The sequence below is a fragment of the Rhinolophus sinicus genome, chromosome 1 (assembly GCF_057876585.1).
Source record: "Rhinolophus sinicus isolate RSI-liver-muscle chromosome 1, RSI-T2T, whole genome shotgun sequence".
NCBI classification, from domain to species: Eukaryota; Metazoa; Chordata; class Mammalia; order Chiroptera; family Rhinolophidae; genus Rhinolophus; species Rhinolophus sinicus.
This window is the reverse complement of record NC_142501.1, coordinates 213,551,616-213,571,925: the sequence shown is the minus strand read 5'-3', so window position 1 is coordinate 213,571,925 and position 20,310 is coordinate 213,551,616. Positions and strand designations below refer to the sequence as shown.

At 50.3% G+C, this 20,310-nt stretch overlaps 1 protein-coding gene across 3 annotated transcripts in view; it reads left to right on the top strand.

Annotated features, from left to right (window-relative positions):
• HTT (huntingtin) overlaps positions 1-20,310 on the top strand; it is a 120,508-nt gene that overhangs the window by 59,847 nt on the left and 40,351 nt on the right. For all 3 annotated transcript variants that reach the window (XM_088793151.1, XM_019718736.3, XM_088793153.1), the window contains 13 exons: positions 1,294-1,421; positions 2,587-2,697; positions 6,174-6,251; positions 6,723-6,946; positions 8,163-8,241; positions 8,387-8,548; positions 10,619-10,674; positions 11,582-11,730; positions 13,326-13,462; positions 15,039-15,155; positions 15,661-15,783; positions 16,039-16,274; positions 17,575-17,717. In XM_088793151.1, the coding sequence (XP_088649277.1) occupies positions 1,294-1,421; positions 2,587-2,697; positions 6,174-6,251; positions 6,723-6,946; positions 8,163-8,241; positions 8,387-8,548; positions 10,619-10,674; positions 11,582-11,730; positions 13,326-13,462; positions 15,039-15,155; positions 15,661-15,783; positions 16,039-16,274; positions 17,575-17,717 (1,743 nt within the window). The remainder of the gene's footprint in view (positions 1-1,293; positions 1,422-2,586; positions 2,698-6,173; positions 6,252-6,722; positions 6,947-8,162; positions 8,242-8,386; positions 8,549-10,618; positions 10,675-11,581; positions 11,731-13,325; positions 13,463-15,038; positions 15,156-15,660; positions 15,784-16,038; positions 16,275-17,574; positions 17,718-20,310) is intronic.

The window sequence follows — 20,310 nt, the reverse complement described above, 5'->3', positions numbered from 1 at the left end:
ACCGTCTGTGTGATGGGCACTTAGGGCTTCTGCATCCATTCGTGTCAAGGTTAATATAATAACGTGGTGTTTTATGGAAATGCAATACCCAGCAGTTTCCGCAGGTGGTTTCAGAAACTAAATGTTAATTCCTGAATGACCACAAACCACATTTCTAAGTGTCACCTGCCCCTATGCAGCCTCAGCTGTTGCAGGCGTCTGGCCCAGAGCAGGGAGCCTTGCTGGCCTCCTCGTTCCCTTCTCGTTGCCCGGCAGGTGGGGGGCTGCCTGGCTGTCCGTCAGGGCTGTGGTGTGGGTGCCTGAGTGCAGGCAGTATGGTGTGATAGTTGGTTCCGGCTGGAAGAATTCTGAAGGAACAAATGGAAAACTTACAACTGCACATGCTCAATGAGAGATAACGAGGGGATACTGTCACCCGCGTGAGAGGAACCTGAAAAATTCGGACGCTTGCTGGGGCGTCCACACCTGGGAGTCTCAGAACAGCAGGGGCCAGGCTCACACGTGAGAGCAGCTGTGTGGTCTACACTCGTCGTGGTGGGACCCGGAGGCCCAGGAAAGCAGGTGACCCGTGGTGCCCGTGTCACCGTACCAGGGCAGTCATGAGTTTCTCCCTCATGCTGCTGGGAAAGCATGTGTGTTCAGGCTTTTAGAGGATGTGTTTTCTGAGGGCTGATTGGTACCGTGGAGGGTTTAGCAGCTTCGGAACTTCACCAGGGCAAGGTTACGTGTACGTGACTGCTCGGCCTTCTGCTGGCTTACGTATACAGAGGGCTGCGAGTCTAGACTGTTTAACGCCAGACTGGCTTTATGTGGTGTGGCATTGTAATGTCTAAGACCGCTTTAATGATAATGTGTCCCCTTGGCAGCTGTCACCGCTTGGTCACATGTCACCCCTGCTTGGTTGCTTAAAGAGCTGTGGGGTCAGCCCTGTCCTGCCACTGGCAGGCTTGGGCTCTGAGAGGTCATGTGAATGGCTGAAGGCCACTGAATTTGTTGTTCCTCTGCTTAGCAAATGGGCATCCAGACCGGAGCAAGCTAGTGATGGCAGCACCCTGCTTTCCTTCGTCTTCTTTTCCTTCTTTGATTAATTTTGGGCAGCTACTCAGATTCTACTTATGTTTATTAGTCGTTCAGGAATTACTTTCTCGTTACTTCTGATTAACCAAGTCAGAGAAACAGTTTGAATTTTATTCTACTAGAGTACTTTTAAAAATCGTTATTGCTTGTAATCCCTTTTGAACTTACAAATGTTTGATCTAAAAGTTTATTTTCTGTGTGTGTGTGTTTTTACAGCCTCTCGACAGTCTGACACGTCAGGGCCGGTTACAGCAAATAAAGCGTCCTCGCTGGGGAGTTTCTACCATCTTCCTTCATACCTCAAATTGCACGATGTCCTGAAAGCTACTCACGCTAATTACAAGGTACTAGTGCTCCTGGCGGCAGCGCATCCACAAATTTCCACCGGGTTGTAGAGTTTCTTTCAGATGTGGAGCCTGTGTACATACATCTGCATGTGTAGTAAGTTAGGTCTTTGGGTAGGAGGTACAATGCGTTCTTTCCAGCTTGTCTCTCAGCGTGGTTTATGGAAGCTTCCAGCCCCTTCTGCCCCTCTCCTCCCTGCCCTGCGATTTGAATTGTCACCTCGTGGCCTCTGTTGGTTATTGAAGAAAGGCCTCCCCCAGCACACTTCCTGACCCGCTCCCCGTGACGCCACGGTGGGTCCTCTCCCCACAGTGCCTGCTGGAGGTGCACCCCGCCCCTCCTGCCTCCCCGGGGACGGGGTCCGTGGTGGTCTCACTCCTGGAGTCTCCCTCCTTCTGCGGCCTGTTGGCGACACCCCCAGGTTGACGCACTGGTGCTCACAGTATCGGACCCTTACATCATCGCCCTCTGCGTCTCTCGTCTGCTTTCGCCTCTTTCATCGTGGGGGGATTAGAGTTTACTTCACTGAGCACCTTCATTCTATTTATTGTGCTTTTGCAGGGTTTATGCCAGTTTTTATTCTCATGGTTAGTCTCTTCCCCTGGACCTTGTTCTTCCATATTAAATCTTTGGACCTGACCTATTGGCTCAGTTTGTTACGTGGGAGAATTGCTGCATAATTGAATTAAGCTGGGGCCTTTAGAATCCTAATGTAATACTTCTTAAGACTAACTTAATATTTTGTTGTAGCCAGACTGAAAGGCTGTGTCTGAATTTGATAATTATTTTCCACCGGGGAGCCTAATGTATATGAAACAGGATGTGTACTTTATATTTTTTGATATGCTGCTTATAAGATAACTGGTTATGGTGGACATTTAAAATGTTCTCATTGTGGTAGGAGATTAGGAATTGTTTCTGTCAGTAGTGTCAATGTAAGTTGGAAGATGCCTTTGAAAGATAACAGTTTTTATATAGCTATCTGAAAGAGAAATTTCCTTTCCAAGACATTGTCCCAGTGCTAAAAACAGACAGACAGACACAAACCCCCCGAGTGGTGAGTGTCAAGGGCTGCTGTGGAACGCATGGCGCTGCAGCACACAGCGCATGTCCTCATTTTAGAGAGCCAGCAGTTGTGTGTTCTCTCCTCCCCACCTTCCCAAGGTCACCTTGGATCTCCAGAACAGCACTGAGAAGTTTGGGGGCTTTTTGCGCTCCGCCTTGGACGTGCTCTCTCAGATCCTGGAGTTGGCCACGCTGCAGGACATCGGGAAGGTTCGTGTTTCATTTCTTCTCCCTGAGCCGTAGCTGGTGCGCCAGGTAGGCCCCCGGCTCACTCACTGCCTCTGGGGTGGGACCCCGTCCTCCAGGCACATTCAGAAAGTGGTGACTGCTTGGGGGGAAGCCACTGCTTATGCCACAGCACCTGAATCTGATATTTGGCTTAGCCTCATGCTAAGTGAGTTCTATGCTAGCTTAGACCCAGTTTATTCTAGAAAATTGGTGGTTCAGAACTGTGCTGACCGAGTCATTTGTTTTTGTACTTGACCTTCGGAAGTGAAGAGGGAAAAATAAAAACGTGGCGAGGGTGTGCAACATGCCTGTTGGTCCTGAGGAAGCAACAGAGCACCACTGAAACCCACGCTCTGTGCTTCCATGGCCAGTAATGTTTCCCCCCGTTTTATAAGGAATGTTCAAACATGTGGGAAGGTTCAAACAGTTGCTTGGTGCAAGCCCATGTCATCTGAGCACAGCCCAGATTCTTTAGATAACGTGTCGCTAGATTTGCTTTATTGTGTGCGTGTCCACCTGCCTCGCTCCCGGGACACCTGACTCACAGATACGTTTCAGAGTGTGTTACAGATAGCCCCCCTTAAACATGTATCTCTTAAGTGAAATGCAGTACATCTTATGAAGTTTCTTTGTTTCCATCTCTAAACCTCTTTCTCGATGTGCATAGAAGTTTACCTAGCTTTAATCATACATATTGTTTTATGTTTCTTCTCATTTATGCCTGTGCTTTGTTCCATGTGTCAGTTTTGTACATACTTGTTTTAGTGTCTAGCTAGGGTCTGTTGATGCTCAGTTATGTCTTCTCAGAGTGGAACGTGTCAAAGATTTTAGAGACGTCACACCTTGGTGAGACCTGCCTGGCCGGCCTGTCTAAGGCTGCGTCTCCCTACACACTGTTCTCTTTCCCTGTTCATTTCTCTCTCTCACCGTAGCGTCATCAAGTACACTGTTTAAACATTTGGCTGCTTTGTCGTTTCTGTGCCCACAGCAGCACCTGGGAGGTAGTGGGCATTGAGTGACATTTGGTGAACGAATAGTCGATTTCTTGTCAGAAGTCAGTTAATGAGGCATTTCTCAGAGACAGTGCCTCATTCATCCCACAGCCATGCTGGAAGGGAGCTGCCGTTAACCTGGCTCATGACGTGAGGCTGAAAGAGGGGACATTCCGGGGCCCCACAGCTTTTCCCATCTGTCGCTTTCCTCCTGACTCACTGCTCTTGCTAAGAAGGCTTTCGTGGCCTGCAGTCTGTATGGATAACACATTTCAGAAAAATAAAACATGTTTCAAATTTGGATGTTAGATAAATAAAAAACCATTTACATGGGATTTTTTAATAAAGTTTTTCTTGGAATTAAGACTTTATAATTTGTTGTTTTTTGTATGTTTTGGTTTTTGTGTGGTTTCTTTTTTTACCTCTTTATTATGAGTATCACACACGCACAGAAAAAGTTATTTTTCAGTTGCAGTCAGTGAATTTATCAAATGCTTCATGTGTCTAAATATGTGAAAGTAAATTAATAATTCACAATCTAATGAAGATGGACATTAGGTGATCTTTATATTGCTGAAATCAGAGATCTGCTTATATTTCTTGTTTTTTAAAGGGGTATGTAGTAACTTCATCTCTGAAAACCAACCCATGTATGTGGGACGGAGTAACTAGATATTGCAGACTCCAGTTGTAACTTTTCAGTTAGCATTTCTTAGACGTCTGCTGAGCTGGTAAAAACAAAAAGTGACGTGCAACAAGTTCAGCCCTGCCAAGTACAGCCTTGAACATTTAAGACTAATTTGAGTAAATCAGAATTTAAAAAATACTTGGTCCTTGAGTATTTAAAGCCAACAAAAGTCTATTGTTTTTTAGTACAGGAAATTACAGTGGCCCCCTCTTACCTGTGGTTTTGCTTTGTGCTATTTCAGTTACCCATAGTCAACTGTGGTCCGAAAATAATAAATGGAAAACTCCGGAAATAATTCATGAGTTTTAAATTGCACACTGTACTGAGTAGTGTGATGAAATCTCGAGCCCATCCTACCTGTGATGTGAATCATCTTTTTGTCCCGCGTCTCCTCCCTGTAGGTGCCCTGCCTTTTTGTCACTTAGTAGCCGTCTCAGTGATCAGAGCAACTGTCACGTTATCACAGTGCTTATGTTCAGGTCACCCTGATTTTACTTAATGGCCCCAAACCACAAGAGTAGTGATGCTGGCAATTCAGATACGCCAAACGGAAGCTGTGAGGTGCTTCCTTTAAATGAAAGGGTGAAAATTTTCCACTTATAAGGAAAGAAAAATCCTGTGCTGAAGTTGCTAAGATCTGTGGTCAGAATGAATCTTCTATGTGTGAAATTGTGAGGAAGAAAAGAATTTTCATGCCAGTTTTGCTGTCGCACCTCAAACTGTAAAAGTTAGGGCTATAGTGCGTGAGAAGTGCCTAGTGAAGATGGAAAAGGCACTGAATTTGAGGGTGGAGGACACGAGCAGAAAGCATGTTCCAATTGACAGCAATGTGTGTGCGCCAGAAAGCATGGAGCCTCTGTGAGGACTTCAGCACAGGACCCCCTGAAACGAGTGACACCAAGCCATTTCCTGCCAGTCGGGTGGTTACACAGATTCAGGGACAGGTTTGGACTGAAAAATAGAAAAGTGACTGGAGAGGCTGCATCTGCTGATGAAGCTGCTGTCACGTCCCCGCAGAGCTGACGAAGCTGATGAGGGATATGTGTGTGCTAGCCGCCGTGTCAGGCATCCACGGGGGGCTTGGAACATATCCCGCGGATAAGGGGACTCCTGTACAGCTGACAGATGAGTGCGAGGCATCTTCAGTCTGGCGGGTGTGACTTTCAGCCAAGCGGCTGGAAGCAGCAGCTGGTGACTGGGGAGGAAGCAGTGAGGAGGTGTCCTATTGCTGCTGGGCCTGGACTGGTGGCCTCTGAGAGGCTGGGTCTTCCATCTGATTCTCCAAGGGGACACCACATGTCTTCGCTTGCATTTTTGAGATGGGTAACAGTAGTTTGTGAGAATAGCCACGTGAAGGCCGTCATTTTGGCCATTCTTGCAGGTCGCTGTAAGACCTCCTAGGATTTGTGGTAACACACACAACACACCTAAACAGCGGCAGGGGCTCCAGATGCAGGGCTCACACGCCTTTGTACGCTGAATTCCTACACTGAGAACAGGGCTGGGTCAGAGTGGGCACTACACACAGTGAGCAGTTACTGAGCGGGTGAGTGAGCGAGTATGTGCATGGATGGTTGGAACACGGCTACTTAGACCTCAGTACTTTTTACTGACACTCTGTTCATGATGGTAGGCTGCAAACCTTCCTCTGCTGCCACTAAGGTACACCACGTAAATGGAAGCTAGCTCGTGTCGTTGGTTTCTGTCTAGGCTTCACAGCAAGGGTAAGTCATCCTGAGTCACTTACTTTGACATCTTACGACTTATTCTTCTCACAGTGTGTCGAAGAGATCCTGGGATACTTGAAGTCCTGCTTTAATCGTGAACCGATGATGGCAACTGTCTGCGTTCAGCAGGTAAGAAAGTAGTTTCCTGTCCTTTTCTTCTAAGCCCTTCACTCCAGGCATAAGGCGTAACGCTACTTGTCCTTTAGAAGGTGGTGCTGGTGGCGTGTCCAGCAGCCCCACCTGTCACTCCTTGGCTCATTCTGTTATCCCCTCACTGTCCTGGAGGCGGCCTGGCCCCTGGAGGGCAGAGCGTGTTAGGAACCCTGCTGCACCCTTATGTGACTTGTCCCAGTGTCCCTGTAGGTGTTAGAGTGCTCAGTCTCACTTAGAATCACAGAGAAACTCGAAACTACTAGGTTGTTATTTACGGGGAGAACTGCGATTCACAGCAGCCGTCCTCGAGTTGCAAATAGTGACTCAGCGAGGTCTCAGTCTGCGTTTTTGCTAACGTCTGTACTTGGTTTTAGATGTTTTGGTTTTGGGGAGTGTTGCTCATGCTACATGAAGTGACATGTTGATGGCTTCATTCTTTCACTCTAGTTGTTGAAGACTCTCTTTGGGACAAACTTGGCCTCCCAGTTTGATGGCTTATCTTCCAACCCCAACAAGTCTCAAGGCCAAGCACAGCGCCTGGGCTCGTCCAGCGTGCGGCCAGGCCTGTACCACTACTGCTTCATGGCCCCCTACACCCACTTCACCCAGGCCCTAGCGGACGCCAGCCTGAAGAACATGGTGCAGGCCGAGCAGGACCACGACACGTCCGGGTAACCGTGCACCCGTCCTGCCTCCGCGGCAGACACACAAAAGCGCGAGCAGTCAGTGATTTGTAAAAGATAAAAAGGGATAGCGCCATCTTCTAATAGTCTGTGTGTTCAGAGAAGCTGCTGAAGGCACAGGCCTGCCTTCACAGACGTGTGTGGCCCCGTGAGCGAGGTGGACTTGGGGACACGCCGTCTCAGGCGCAGGGCCCGAGGATGAGGAGGCCTGAGCGTGCTCCTGGAGAAGCAGCCGGCCATCCGCCAAATTGTGAATCAGGCCATGGACTGTCCTCACCTGTTAAAAGACTTCACTATTTCCTAGTGCTCACCTCATAGTTTTCTTACAGTAGGTGCTGTGTGTTGGGGGCACTTGGGGGTCTATAACTAGGCTGAAAGAACAGCTTCCACGTGGCACAGCAGTGCCAGTGTAAGGCCGTTGCACGGGCATAGGAGAGTCTTAAGTAATATTTGTGTTTTGTAACTTTATGGCCAAAAATCTCTTGTCACTTAAATTGGTGGCTGTGTTTTGATGCCTGGCGTACAGTAATTGTTTTTTAAATTACCATGATTAGCAGGTGTTTGAGTTACTACTCTGTGTAGTAACAACAGAATTCCTTGTATCCCTTTTGTAGACATATTGACAAAACGCTACAGTGAGAACATTAGCTTCAGGGACCAGGAACAGAGCCCTGGGCCGGGCCATGTGCTGGGGACAGACTTACTGTGCATCCAAGTCTCAGGAATAAGGCTCTTGAAATCCTTTGTTCAGTACTGTGGGGTATAAAAAAAGAAGCGTGTGTGTGAGTGTGTCTTACTGTCACTTAATTTCCTATGTATGTCTTACAAGGAAAAGAGTATAATTGTTTAAACAAAACTTTTCCCAAGAAATTGAAGTGATGCCTCCTAAATCTCTGAATCTTTCAAGTGCCCGTCAGCTCCCCAGCCCCGATGCAGTCTGCGCTGAGGAGGCAGGTCCTGCAGCGCTGGGAGGCGCTGTCTCAGCCGGGCTGCTTCGGCAGCCAGGGCTGGCGGCTGCGTTACTGCACCTCAGTACTCCAGTTATGCCCAGGAGGAGAGCGTCACGCCGCTCCACTGGGTGGCCGGAAAGCTCTTTCTGCCTGCATGTTCAGGTTGTGCGAGTGTGCGCGAGTGTGGCTGGGCTGTGCTGATCCGCAGGCGTGTATGTGAGGGTGTCTTCCTGCGCCTTCTGGCCTGTCCACAGGTGGTTTGATGTCCTCCAGAAGGTGTCTACCCAGTTGAAGACAAACCTCACAAGTGTCACCAAGAACCGTGCAGATAAGGTAAACGGGAGCAGGCAGCGACTGCTGGCTGTGGGAACACCCTGGGGACGGGCGGGGAAGGTCGGACGCGCTCCCCTCCAGCCTGGCTGCTTGAAGCTTCCGGGCTGAGACTCGCTTAGCAGAGTGTTCCGTTGCTCTCCCACAGAGTGCTATCCACAATCACATCCGTCTGTTTGAGCCTCTGGTCATCAAAGCACTAAAGCAGTACACGACGACAACGTCCGTGCGGCTGCAGAAGCAGGTCTTGGATTTGCTGGCGCAGCTGGTTCAGTTACGGGTCAATTACTGTCTCCTGGACTCAGACCAGGTTGGTCACATTTATCTTTCAACTGCCTTAAAGAAATGTGCAGGTAGTTCTTCCCCAGCGGTGGCCGCCTCTCCGCCACTCCTGCCCGGCTGCCCGGGGGCCTCCAGGCCCCAGCAGCTTACTGCCCTGGCCCTGAGCTCCATCTGCACTGAGCTGTGCCAGAGTTTTCCTGTCCACGCACCGCCCCCGCTCCAAGATAAGTTGGAATTGACATGATAAGATGTAGTTACGATTTATTGTTTCGGGGGACACTTTTACAAAACCCGGAGACTTAGTTTAAGCAGATGATCAATTATGACGTTCAGTTTCAAGGAATCTACGGCTAGCTCACTTCCTTAGAAAGGAACGTGCTCTGAGGGGACAGTAACTGACCCCTGGGCTCCCGGGTGCCTGCATGGCCGCTGCACTCGTTCACCAGGGGCACTCAGCTCTGGCTGTCCTCACACCATGGGGATGCGACTCTGGCCAGTCGGTCTCTTCCTGACACGAATTCTCTCAGACGAAGATTCATGCCTGCTAAATAAGTTCACGGCAGCTACAGTTGGCTTCAGGTCACCAAAACGTGACTGTCATTGCTGGGCTGCGACCTTGGGTTGCCTTCCTATGGGAGGTAGGACATTTTGTGAGCTTGCAATACTACAGTTCTCATCAGCGCCGTCACTCACCTTACGACGTCTGTGTCTTCAGGAGAAAGGAGGAGACAGGCGGCGGTGCTGATTCCCCCAGGGTGGTGTGGGACTGTGGCCTTGTGACACAGGAGGGCCGCAGGGTGTGCTTTGCACCGGCCCGTGCGGCATGTTCGCTCTTCCTTCTCCAACTCCGGTTACCAGAATATCATTCAAGAGGGCCGTTTCCTTCTTTGGGGAAGACGCCCTTTGGCGATGGTTGGGGCTGTCCTTCCCTTTCCTCACCTGACTTGGGAGAAGCCCTCATCTGAAGCCATGACAGGAGCTGAAGGAAGGGTGGGGGCTCCCGGGAAGAAGCCTGGGGCCCACGGCCAGAGCCGTCTCGATCCAGCCCAATCTGTCCCAGTGAGAACACGGCCAAGCCTGCTGTCCGCCTGCTCCTTGACTCTTCGCAGCTAGAAACCATGTTCTCGTGGTGCTACAGGCTGGTCTCTTTGGGGCCCTCATTAGTAGACAAAGAACGTAAACAGCTGCCCACTCCAGTTGTCAGATAGACATCACTCTTACCAAATTCTTTCTTTAGTCGTTCTACATGGAGCCTTTTCTCCAAAATGGATCAATTTTTGTTTCTTCTATCTTCCTAAAATCTCCATCTGATACTTAAATGTTAGACTTCCTCCAGGCAGATGTGTTGGACTCTTCCGGGTCGTGCCTCCCTCTGCGTCCCGGCACTTTCCGCCTCGCTCCAACAAAGTCAAGTCCCCACAAACCCTGGCTTGGAGCCTTCGGGGTCCTTTGCATGGGCGCTGTAGCCTCTGTTCTGATTTGCTTCTGTCTCTCAGTGCCCTTGCTCCCGGCACAGTTTTTCTGAACAAGGATGGGAAACGAGCGGGCAGACCTTGAATTTGATTCAGAGAGTGATTTATAGAGCCCCTGCTCTGTGTGTGTGTCGTGCCCAGGAAGTGGGAGAGCAGAGAACGTGTGGGCTCCGCGCTTCAGGTTGGGCAGAGCAGACGGGTACTCCAGTCCGGCCTCACGCACCGCCTCTGCTCCCCAAGCCGTCCCTCTGCTCATAGCACCTGGCTCCTGGGAGGTCAGGCTTATGGGAGGGAGAAGGTGCACCAGTTTGGGCATCTTGTTGCCTAACCGCTCTCAGGAAATCTGTGCTGCTTGCTTTGCCAGGACCCAGGACAGACGATCCCCGGATGTCTGGGTCCTACCCAATGTGTACTGGAGTTGATTGGGTTTTCCAAAGAGGCCTTGCCTCAGTGTTCAGTAAAGGTATTTAAAGGGATTTCTAGAAGTGTCCAGTCCGCCAATAGCATATATTTGCGTTCTTGTATACAGATATATGTGCTGTCAGGAGATGTGTTAAAAATTCACACCAAGTAGGGAGCGAAGTGGCCCCGCCCGCACATTTTCACTGTGGACTGTCCTGCTGCAGGTGTTCATTGGGTTCGTGCTGAAGCAGTTCGAGTACATTGAAGTTGGCCAGTTCAGGTAACTCACAGCGTCCTGTCACCTTACGTTCTTGTCCCTGCTGCGTAAGTATGTGTCATTTTAGATTATGTTCGTGAACGTACCCTACAGGGTTGTTAGGCATTCTTGCTAGGTGTTTTTTAATGGAAATCTGATCAGGAAAATATGCTGTGCATTTTTGTTCCTCAGGAATTAGTAAGTATCTGAAGTTGTGTTTAGAAGCAGTCCAGCACCTGGCAATCACATACGTTGTCAGTTTAATTTCGTGTTTCAAAGCATTTAATTATGATAATAGATTGCTGAATGAAATCTCACCTGGCAGAACACTGATTTCTTAAGTCTTCTGAAATAAAACATTCTTAAGTACGGTTGTCTTCAGTAAGGTGATTATTATGCACTTTATTGATTGCAGCTTTCCTTGCCAGACAGGAAGTTTTTAATACTTAATACTTCCTCCTGTGCACTGATAGGCATATAATTATTGAAAATTAAAATTCTTTCGTTTCTCAACTAGTTACCAAGTAGTGAGGGAAGCAGTGCAGAGGAAAGTGTTCTGAGGGTACCTGGGTCCAGAGACCCGGTTTCTTATTCTAATCACGTGATGCCTTGACAATGTGATCTGAGGCAAGTTACTTTTTCTCCTCTGAGATACGTTTTTCTCCACTGAAGTGTGAAGGGGCACAAGGAGAACCAGGAAGTCTGCACCTCTGGGCTCCCACGCAGCCCTGCTGACCATCCACGCCCTCTAGGGGCGAGGCGGACCTGCTCCGAGGCGGACGGGACAGTGTGATGACCTAGATGGGGCGGGCGAAACGAGATCACTAGGGCTCCCATCTGCGCTCTGTCCCCCTCAGCTGAGTCAGGCGTGATTTCATGTTGTTTTTATTGTAAATAAAGGAAGTGTCTAAATGGATGTTTTTGTTTCTAGGGAATCAGAAGCAATTATCCCAAACATCTTTTTCTTCCTGGTATTACTGTCTTACGAACGCTATCATTCAAAACAGATCATTGGGATTCCTAAAATCATTCAGCTCTGTGATGGCATCATGGCCAGTGGGAGGAAGGCTGTGACACATGGTAACGGGACAAACCTTTCACTGTGCTCTTCAGTAATCGGTGTGCTCAGCAGTGTTAGTCTTCATTTCCCCAACTTCAGCTGTGTGCACAACTGCTGTGTGCTCTAGAGGCCCTGTGCATGAATGTGCGTGCGTGTGTGTGTGTGTGTGTGTGTAAAGAGCATACTCTTTATTCTTAGGACTTTATAATCAACTTAGGTAAAAACAGGAGAATAAGATGGTATAAGGTATGGATCGAGTCTTGTTTATCCATATGAAACACGAAATAGAAAAACCCAGCCTCCGTGAGGACAGCTGATTTATTACCTGGGTATTGGGAGGGACAGTCAGCCTTGAGTCAGGGCCTTCTGTTCTGCCTGGTTATTGTGCAGGAACTTCTGCAGGGCCACAGAGAATGGCCAGCTGCTCAGTCAACCCTTTTCCAACCTGTGGAATGAGGTTGTGCAGTTTTAGGAATCAGCTGAAACCCTTCTCTGAACTTCCAGTGGGCCTCCCAGCTCTCTGTCAACTCCTGTGTAGCTCCCTTGTCGGGAAGCTTTAGGCTTTTGAACTTAGGCAGGGCTGCTCCCTAGGCCCCACAAACCGCAGGCATGGGCCCAGCGCTTGCTGCACGCAGCGTTGTCACCTCCGTGTGCTGGCAGGAGAGCAGGCAGCCAAGCTGGTACCTGCTGGACCGCAGGTGGCAGAGGCGGCCCAGTGCCAGCTCGGTGTCCCCACTGCCGTCACCTGTGTCATGGCCTAGCGGGGGCCAAAATGCATGCCTCAGGGAGGTATACATCACTACATGTATGGACGTTAGGGTCACTGGATGTAGATGACAGTGCAAATGTCAGCTACAGGGTGACCAAAGTTTCGTGGGCCAGAGGATCTTTGGGTAGGAAATTGATGGGCAGCCAAACCCCACTGCTTTCTACTGGGAGGCCCAGTCATCTGTGGGAAAGTCAGCCAGGGAGCTCTGTGTGCCACCAGGGAGAGTGCAGCTGTGCGCGCGTCACGGGGGTGCGTGTGCCCACGTGCGCATATCACTAGGTGACACAATGTTTTCTAGTAATCTCAGTGACATCATTGGGCTGCACCCTTCCAAGTGAAAGGCATTTCTTAGAGTTTATTCATGTCGTGTTCGACTAAAGGATTTACTTTGCCTGCTATTTTGAATAAAGACAAGATCCAGGGGCAAACCTTTATTTAATGATAGAGTGAGTTTAGTTACTGAAATGAGCATAGAAATCCGCCTGCATCTTTTAAGTAGTTTGTGCGTGAGTATAGACTGTTACTATTTTAGCTAGTTGGAAGGTATTATTATTTTGAATTTGACTTTTGAATTTGTGTCTCTTTTTCCAGAAGTGATGTTACACACAGAAACCCTAGTTTTATTAGTTTTTAAAGCTGTCACAAATTATTAGTAAGTGTCAGAGGAACATCGTTGGCCTTCCATGGTGGTGCACTGACAATTTCCAACCCTCGATAACCCTTACCATAAACCAAGTATGCAGTAAGGTCTCCTGTATTTCTTGGAGGGCTTTGCAGGTGCCAGGTGCGGTGTCCCCAGTGTGAGGGCTGAGCAGGGACTTCTTAGCACGACCTTTGTCCCCACAGCCATACCGGCTCTGCAGCCCATCGTCCATGACCTTTTCGTACTGAGAGGAACCAATAAAGCGGACGCAGGAAGAGAGCTTGAAACTCAGAAGGAGGTGGTGGTGTCCATGCTGCTGAGACTGATCCAGTACCATCAGGTAAGGCGGGCGCTGTCGTCCTGCAGGCCCGGAAGGAGCCGCCACGGGCCACTGTCCACAAGCAGGGGTGTCGCTTTGGGTCAGCCTGGGCTCTCAGGACAGCTGGGGAGGGGCCTGTCTTTATAGCAGAACTGCCCCGTGGCGAGGCCTCCTGCCCCCTGGCTGACGGTCACACATCAGCCACCCTACCGAGTATGGTGCAGGCCCTCCTTCCTAAAATGAGGATCCCCCAAAAGCAATTCATTGACACTGTTGACCCAAAAAATGATTTAAAAACTCAAATCTGAAATAATTTGGAGACTTTGTTTGAATATTTATTTACCACTGTGTTGATGTAGGGCCGAATTCGGTTTCTTTGAGCTGAGTCTGGTTTTGTTTTCCTTAAGGTGGAGCAAGAATTTGGGGTAGTTTGAGGCAGTTTAAGTGCAGAAATGTGGCTTTTTAATGACTCCTCTTTTAGCGTGTACAGAGGCCTAGCCCTCACTTATTTTGTAATTTTTCTTACCTATTTGTCTTTGAATCTTTATAAGGTCATAAGCTTTTCTCATAGAAACACTTCCTTTGTGCATTCTCAGTTTGGTTAATTTAGGTAACACTTAATTAAATGTTTGGTTTTTAATTGGATCCCATAATTACAATAATAAGTACAACTGCCATAGAGGTTTGAGAACCAGCGACAACTCTTGGCAACTCAGCGTGCTGGTTGGTGGGAGGCCTGAGAATGGCTTATCAGCTGCACGCATCCCCGAAGTTCTTGGGCTGGTTTACGAGAGAACAGGGCCAGTTAGTCTTCATGACAGAGAGCTGGGATTATGTGCGGAGGTGCCGGTGCCGTCCAAGCACTGCCAAGCCCCTCGGAGGGCACCGCAGCTTGGAAGGCACGGGCGGCCTGCCTTGTAGAGCAGGAACTTAAGTGGCTGTGTCTCTGCCTTTGTAGCAGTTACATTTTATAGACCAGGTCGGCAGACTTTCTGTAAACGGGCAGATAACTATTTTAAGCTTTTCAGGCCATATGGTATCTGTTGCCTCTCCTCACGTGGGCTGTTGTGGACGAGAGCAATCCTGGTCAGAATGTTCAGCACAGGGTGTGGCTGCGTGCCAATAAAACTTTATTTACAAATACAGGCCTTTAGACTTCTCTGTTTAGAAACGCTCACTAATAAACTCATCCTGAACCTCACGTAACTCCTGTGAAAGTAAGTACTGCCCAGTGGGAGATTACCATTGCAGAGAACACAGACGTGAACCACTGTGCACGGGAGTCGAGAAGCCTCTGCATGCAGAACAGTGTAGTGAGGGCTGTTTGTGTTTTGCCAGAGGTCAGTGGAAGTCTGATTTTCTTTTTGGGCCTTTTCCCTGGCCGTGAAGTCCTGCAGACTCCACAGAAACAGGAATGAGGCGAGTTTCCCTGAGGAGTGCAGCATTGTCTGCGGGCTCCCCTTGTCTCATGGCCCAGGGCCAGGGTCACGTGGGTGTAGCAGGCCCTCGTGGGGACTCGTGCTGCTCTGGGTCCTGGAGTCGCAGCTGAGCCGCGGTCAGGCCAGAGTGAGCGTGACCAGGCCCATTGTCCTCGTAGGTGCTGGAAATGTTCATCCTGGTCCTGCAGCAGTGCCACAAGGAGAATGAGGACAAGTGGAGGCGGCTGTCCCGCCAGGTGGCCGATGTCATCCTCCCGATGCTAGCCAAGCAGCAGGTGTGTCACCCTGCCCGCCACCGGGGCACATTCGCATGTAGAGGAAGAGCCCGTGGCGGACGAGGTGGCAGATTCATTTCACGATGGCGCTTGTCAGTGCCGGTCATGGGTGGGGGGTCCCGTTGAGCCTCAGTGGCCCCAGGCTCTTGTCACCTGCTCCACAGGTGTGGAAGCCAGGGCTCAGAGATGTTCGTAGGTTTCCCAAGGGTGCACAGCTGGAAATGGGGATGACAATTGTCTCGGGGGTGCAGGTCCAGCTGATTTGTTTTCATACTTTTATATATTTGAATCTTTTATAGAAAACACATATAATAAATGAAAAGATTTGCTTTGTGGAAAAAATGTAGCTGATGCGGTGGTGTTCTAAAAAATGTTCTCCTGGTTGACTAATCCAGTTATAACAGTTTCGGTGCTGGGTGGTGATGGTGGCAAGAGAAAGGTCGTCTGGCCCGGAGACACCTGGCCGGGGGTGAGCGCTGGCCTTTTTGTTGTTTAATTGCAACAGATGCACGTGGACTCGCACGAAGCCCTCGGCGTGCTAAACACGTTGTTTGAGATTCTGGCCCCTTCCTCCCTGCGGCCCGTGGACATGCTTTTACGGAGTATGTTTGTCACTCCGGATACAATGGTGAGTGTCCTGCCTCACGGTGGCGTCTTAGATGCAGCGCTCTGCTGGGATCGGGGGGCCTGAGCTTGCATTCTGAACAGGTTCCCAGCTCAGGTGGCTGCTGCCTGTCTGGGACCACACTGCGCGAGCCCACGAGACAGGATTTATGGGTAGGATGTTAAATAAAAGGGGTGGTTTCCATTTATGAAACCCGTAATCAGGAAAAATTGAATCCTCTATTTCCTGTCGTTGTAGCTGGTGTATGTTCTCTTTCAGGCATCTGTGAGCACTGTCCAACTCTGGGTCTCAGGAATCCTGGCTATTTTGAGGGTTCTGATTTCCCAGTCAACGGAAGACATCGTTCTTTCTCGGATTCAGGAGCTCTCCTTCTCTCCGCATTTCATCTCCTGTCCAGTAATTACCAGGTTAAGAGATGGGGACAGTCCTTTAACACCGGAAGAGCACAGTGAAGGGAAACAAATGAAGAATTTGCCAGAAGAAACATTTTCAAGGTGTGTTCTGTATCTGACCTTTTCCCAGTCCGTGTCCTTCAGGAAGTCACGTGGTGTTTGGGGGTCGGAAGGTCAGGAATAACGCCTGTTTTACTTCAGCTCTGCGAGCCCTGAGGACGTGTGTCGGCGTGTTTTCTTTACCCATCCTGCCTTGCCTATGGCCCTGGTCCAGTCCCCTCTCGTCTCTTACATCCTACCTGCATCCTCGTTACAGACTGCACGGGGGCTCACCGCGCAGTGCGGGGATGGTGGCCTGCCCTGGGAGCAGATGCTGCAGTCCACGCTGCCTGCAGAGGACTGAAAAAGCTGACCAGACCCACTAGAAGTTGGTCATATTTTTATTCCCACCACGTACTGGCCATTCTAAACTTGGCCAGTAATAAAACCATCCTCCCCGCCAATGCTCCCCGCGACATGCTGTGGTATCAAATCATGTCCCTCATACACTACACGCTGTGGCCTGGACAAGTGTGTGCCCCCCGTGGCTGAACTCAGGGCGCTCCCTCAGTGGGAGTGGCTTAGAGGACGTGCTGTGGGTGCGGGTTCTGCCAGGTGCGCCTTCCAGCCAAGGCCTCCGGAACGTGTGTGTAACCCCCCCGTTGGGTCTTCAGCGGAGAGGCCTGTGTGTGTGTGTGTGTGTGTGTGTGTGTGTGTGTGTGTGTGGAGATAAACCCAGGACACCCGCGTGGCACCTGTGTTTGCAGGGGCAGCAAGGAGCCTGCAGCTGCCCGTTACATTAAGCTGGCGCCTGAAATGCATGAGGCGTTCAGTTCTGCCGTGCGTCAGCCACAGCACCTGTACGCTTTACAGAGCTTCAGGCACTACGTGTCATTTTGTCCACCTGACAGTCCTGAAGGTGGTGTGATTACTGCCGTCTCCTAAGGGAGGAAAGCGACAGGCAGGAGGCACAGGGACTAATCCAAGGGCTCGGCGTTAAGCCTTCCACTTGGTTATTTTACTTGACTCACACTTTTTAAAATTAAACTTACCGGGGTGACATTGGTTAATGAGATCATGTAAGTTTCAAGTGTACAACTGTACACTCGGTCACCTGTGTGGTGCACTGTGTCCTCAGCACCCAGAGTTTAGTGTCCTCACGTCCCCACGTGTTTGACCCCCTCTACCCTCTTTGTCCGGCCCCCACCGCTTTCTGCCGGGAACCACGTGCTGCGTGCGGTCTGTCAGTACTTACCCATGTTGTTTCTCTCTCTGTGTCTATTGTGAATATTTTTCCAGGTCACCTCTTGGGTGCTCTGGAATGCCACCTTGTTCACTGTCACCCTTTCCCCTTTCTTTGAAGGTTTCTCCTACAACTGGTCGGCATCCTTTTAGAGGACATTGTTACAAAGCAGCTAAAAGTGGAAATGAGCGAACAGCAACATACTTTCTACTGCCAGGAACTGGGCACCCTGCTGATGTGTCTGATCCACATCTTCAAGTCCGGTAGGTGCCCGTCTGGGTGCCGTGCCGCGTCTGGGTGCCGTGCCGCGTCTGGGTGCCCCGCCGCGGCGGCGCTCCGAGCGCAGGGGCTGTGCTGCCGGGGCAGCCTCGGTGTAGTGTGCGGTCTGTACGCTGCGGTGGCCATAAGAGTGAACCTGAGGGCTCCCCTGTGTTAAATATTCTGGAGGCTGAGATGTTTTTGTTACCTTTACATATATGGCTGAGAATTTAAAAGGACAGTGAACCCCAGAGAGAAGTCACGAGATGCCACTCATGCATCCGGGCATAGGAAGCAGCAACCTGTATTAGGACAGTCAGCATTTTCCCAGAGGGATGAGTTTTCACAAATAGAATCAGTGAGAAGCTGGAAGACGTTAGTTACAGGGCACAGGCCTATCTTCTCAGCAAGAAAAGCGAAAGGCAGTTCTAACCTCTAGGAGAAACACACCACGGACAGCATGGTCCAAATGTGAAGCAAGCCCGAGTGCGGCACGGTTTTCAGCAGCTGATATGATGGGAACCCCTGACTTTATAAAGCTCCTTCAAGTGGCTCAGAGGTCCTGAGCCAGGACCCCTAGAGAGGTCGTCCTCCTGGGCGTTGTTGGGAACTGGCGTCACATGGTGAATGCTGTTTGATTTGTAATTTTGGGAACCCAGTATGAATAAAGCATTGAAGACTGACTGACTTACGGTTTCAGAACAGAAGGAAAATGTTTTCAGTTCTGACAAACATAAAGGAAGGAACCTACTTACTTTGGCAAGTGGAAGGCAGAGGGCGGAAGGGGCACGCACAGTCCTCTCTGGCATGGTCGGGGCTATGTGATCAAATGTGAAGTTCACAGAACAAGCCGTGGGCTGCCAGGTAACCACTCAGAACCGTGCACTGAAATAGGAAGGAGGTATGTAAGTGTGCTGGCAGGCCACTCAGGTCGGAGTCAAATCACGATGGGTCCCTGCCAGCAGTTCCGCGGCAGGGACGGGCCCACCCTGAGCGCGAGCGTGAGGAGGAGTTTCCTGGCGGCTTCAGCCGGGGCCATGTCGTGGCCCCACGCCACAGCTCTCGTGCCTGTTGCTGTTCTCCTGTGTTCCTCCCCCACGGCAGGCAGGTTGGCCTCTGGCCGCCTGTGGTCCCAGCTTCCGCGTGAGTCCTGCGAGTGACGTGTGGGCCCTGCGTGCTCTGGCCAGTCCGGCCAGTGGGGAGACTGGACAGCATTCCTTCAAGAGGGAGGCTTGCTTTCCTGTAATGAGGGAGAGAAGCAGACAGAAGAGCTCCGCGTGATACGAGCACAGCAAGTGGGAGTTTGTGGCGCCCTAACAACTGCATGGGAGAGCAAGTAGTTGCCTGAAGGTGGCTGAGCAGGGCACTTTTAAAATCAGAAGCCCCTCTCTGTTACTGGATTTTTAAATCATGCACAGATCTTTAATACAAATTAAAACACACACACTCAGTAACTACCTTAGAGCAGGACTGTTACCATTTTCAGTCTTTGGTCCTTGGACAAAGATGGGCCATGTCAGCCTGCCACCCTGCTGGCCCTGGGCGTGCGTGGCCAGTAAGGCTGACGTGACTCTTGCCTTTGTGGAGCATACAGCCTAGCGGGGCAGACGGACGGTTCATGGATACGTAGTCACAAGTCTTGATATTTCCTATGAAGGAAACAAATACTGCAGTGACAGACCACAGGGTAGGTAGGTGGGGGCAGGCTTTCTGGAGGGGCCTGTGGAGCTTAGACCTGAACCGCTAGCCTTTTGGAGAGCTGCGTGAGGGGCCAGGGGCGGAGGGGGTGCTGGGGAGGCAGGAGGGACCTGGGCTCCTGGCCCTGGAGGCAGGGAGAATTGTGGCTGCTTCGTCCGATTGCCAGCACCCCAGGCACAGGGACGTGACCAGAGTGATTTTGATAATGGACTTGGGTTTCAGGTCCCCTTCTTTACTACCATTGAATGCATTTTTTAAAAAATTTTATTGGGGAATATCGGGGGACAGTGTGTCTCTCCAGGGCCCATCAGCTCCAAGTCATTGTCCTTCAATCTAGTGGTGGAGGGTGCAGCTCAGCTCCAAGTCCAGTTGCCGTTTTCAATCGTCAGTTGCAGGGGGTGCAGCCCACCATCCCATGCGGGAATCGAGCTGGCAGCCTTGTAGTTGAGAGCTCACGCTCTAACCAGCTGAGCCATCCAGCAGCCCTGAACACATTTTCTTTTTGAAGATTGTTTGCTTAATGCCTCACTGACACACTGTAATACCTTTAAATAACTGGAGAAAATAATGCTGTCCTGTGAATAATAGGCCCTTTTTAGTATGTTGGTCATTTAAGTATTTGGCCATCGATGGGTTTGGATCTGACCCCAGAAGGACATAGTTCATCTCTAGGACTGCTTTTCCACCTTCTTTGGAGAGATTGATGTGGCGTGTGGCGTTACCGCGTCAGGTGGCGTTCTGTGCCTGTCCAGGTGTTCACTAACCCGGTGCTCTAGTTTCCTCACCTTCCTTTTCTCGAAACACGGGTGGTATTCTTAAAGTCCTGTGTGGGGCTGTCCAGCAGAGCTTACTGCAGTGTGGGGTGCTCTGTGACCCCAGCAGTTCAGTTGCCTCTAGCCA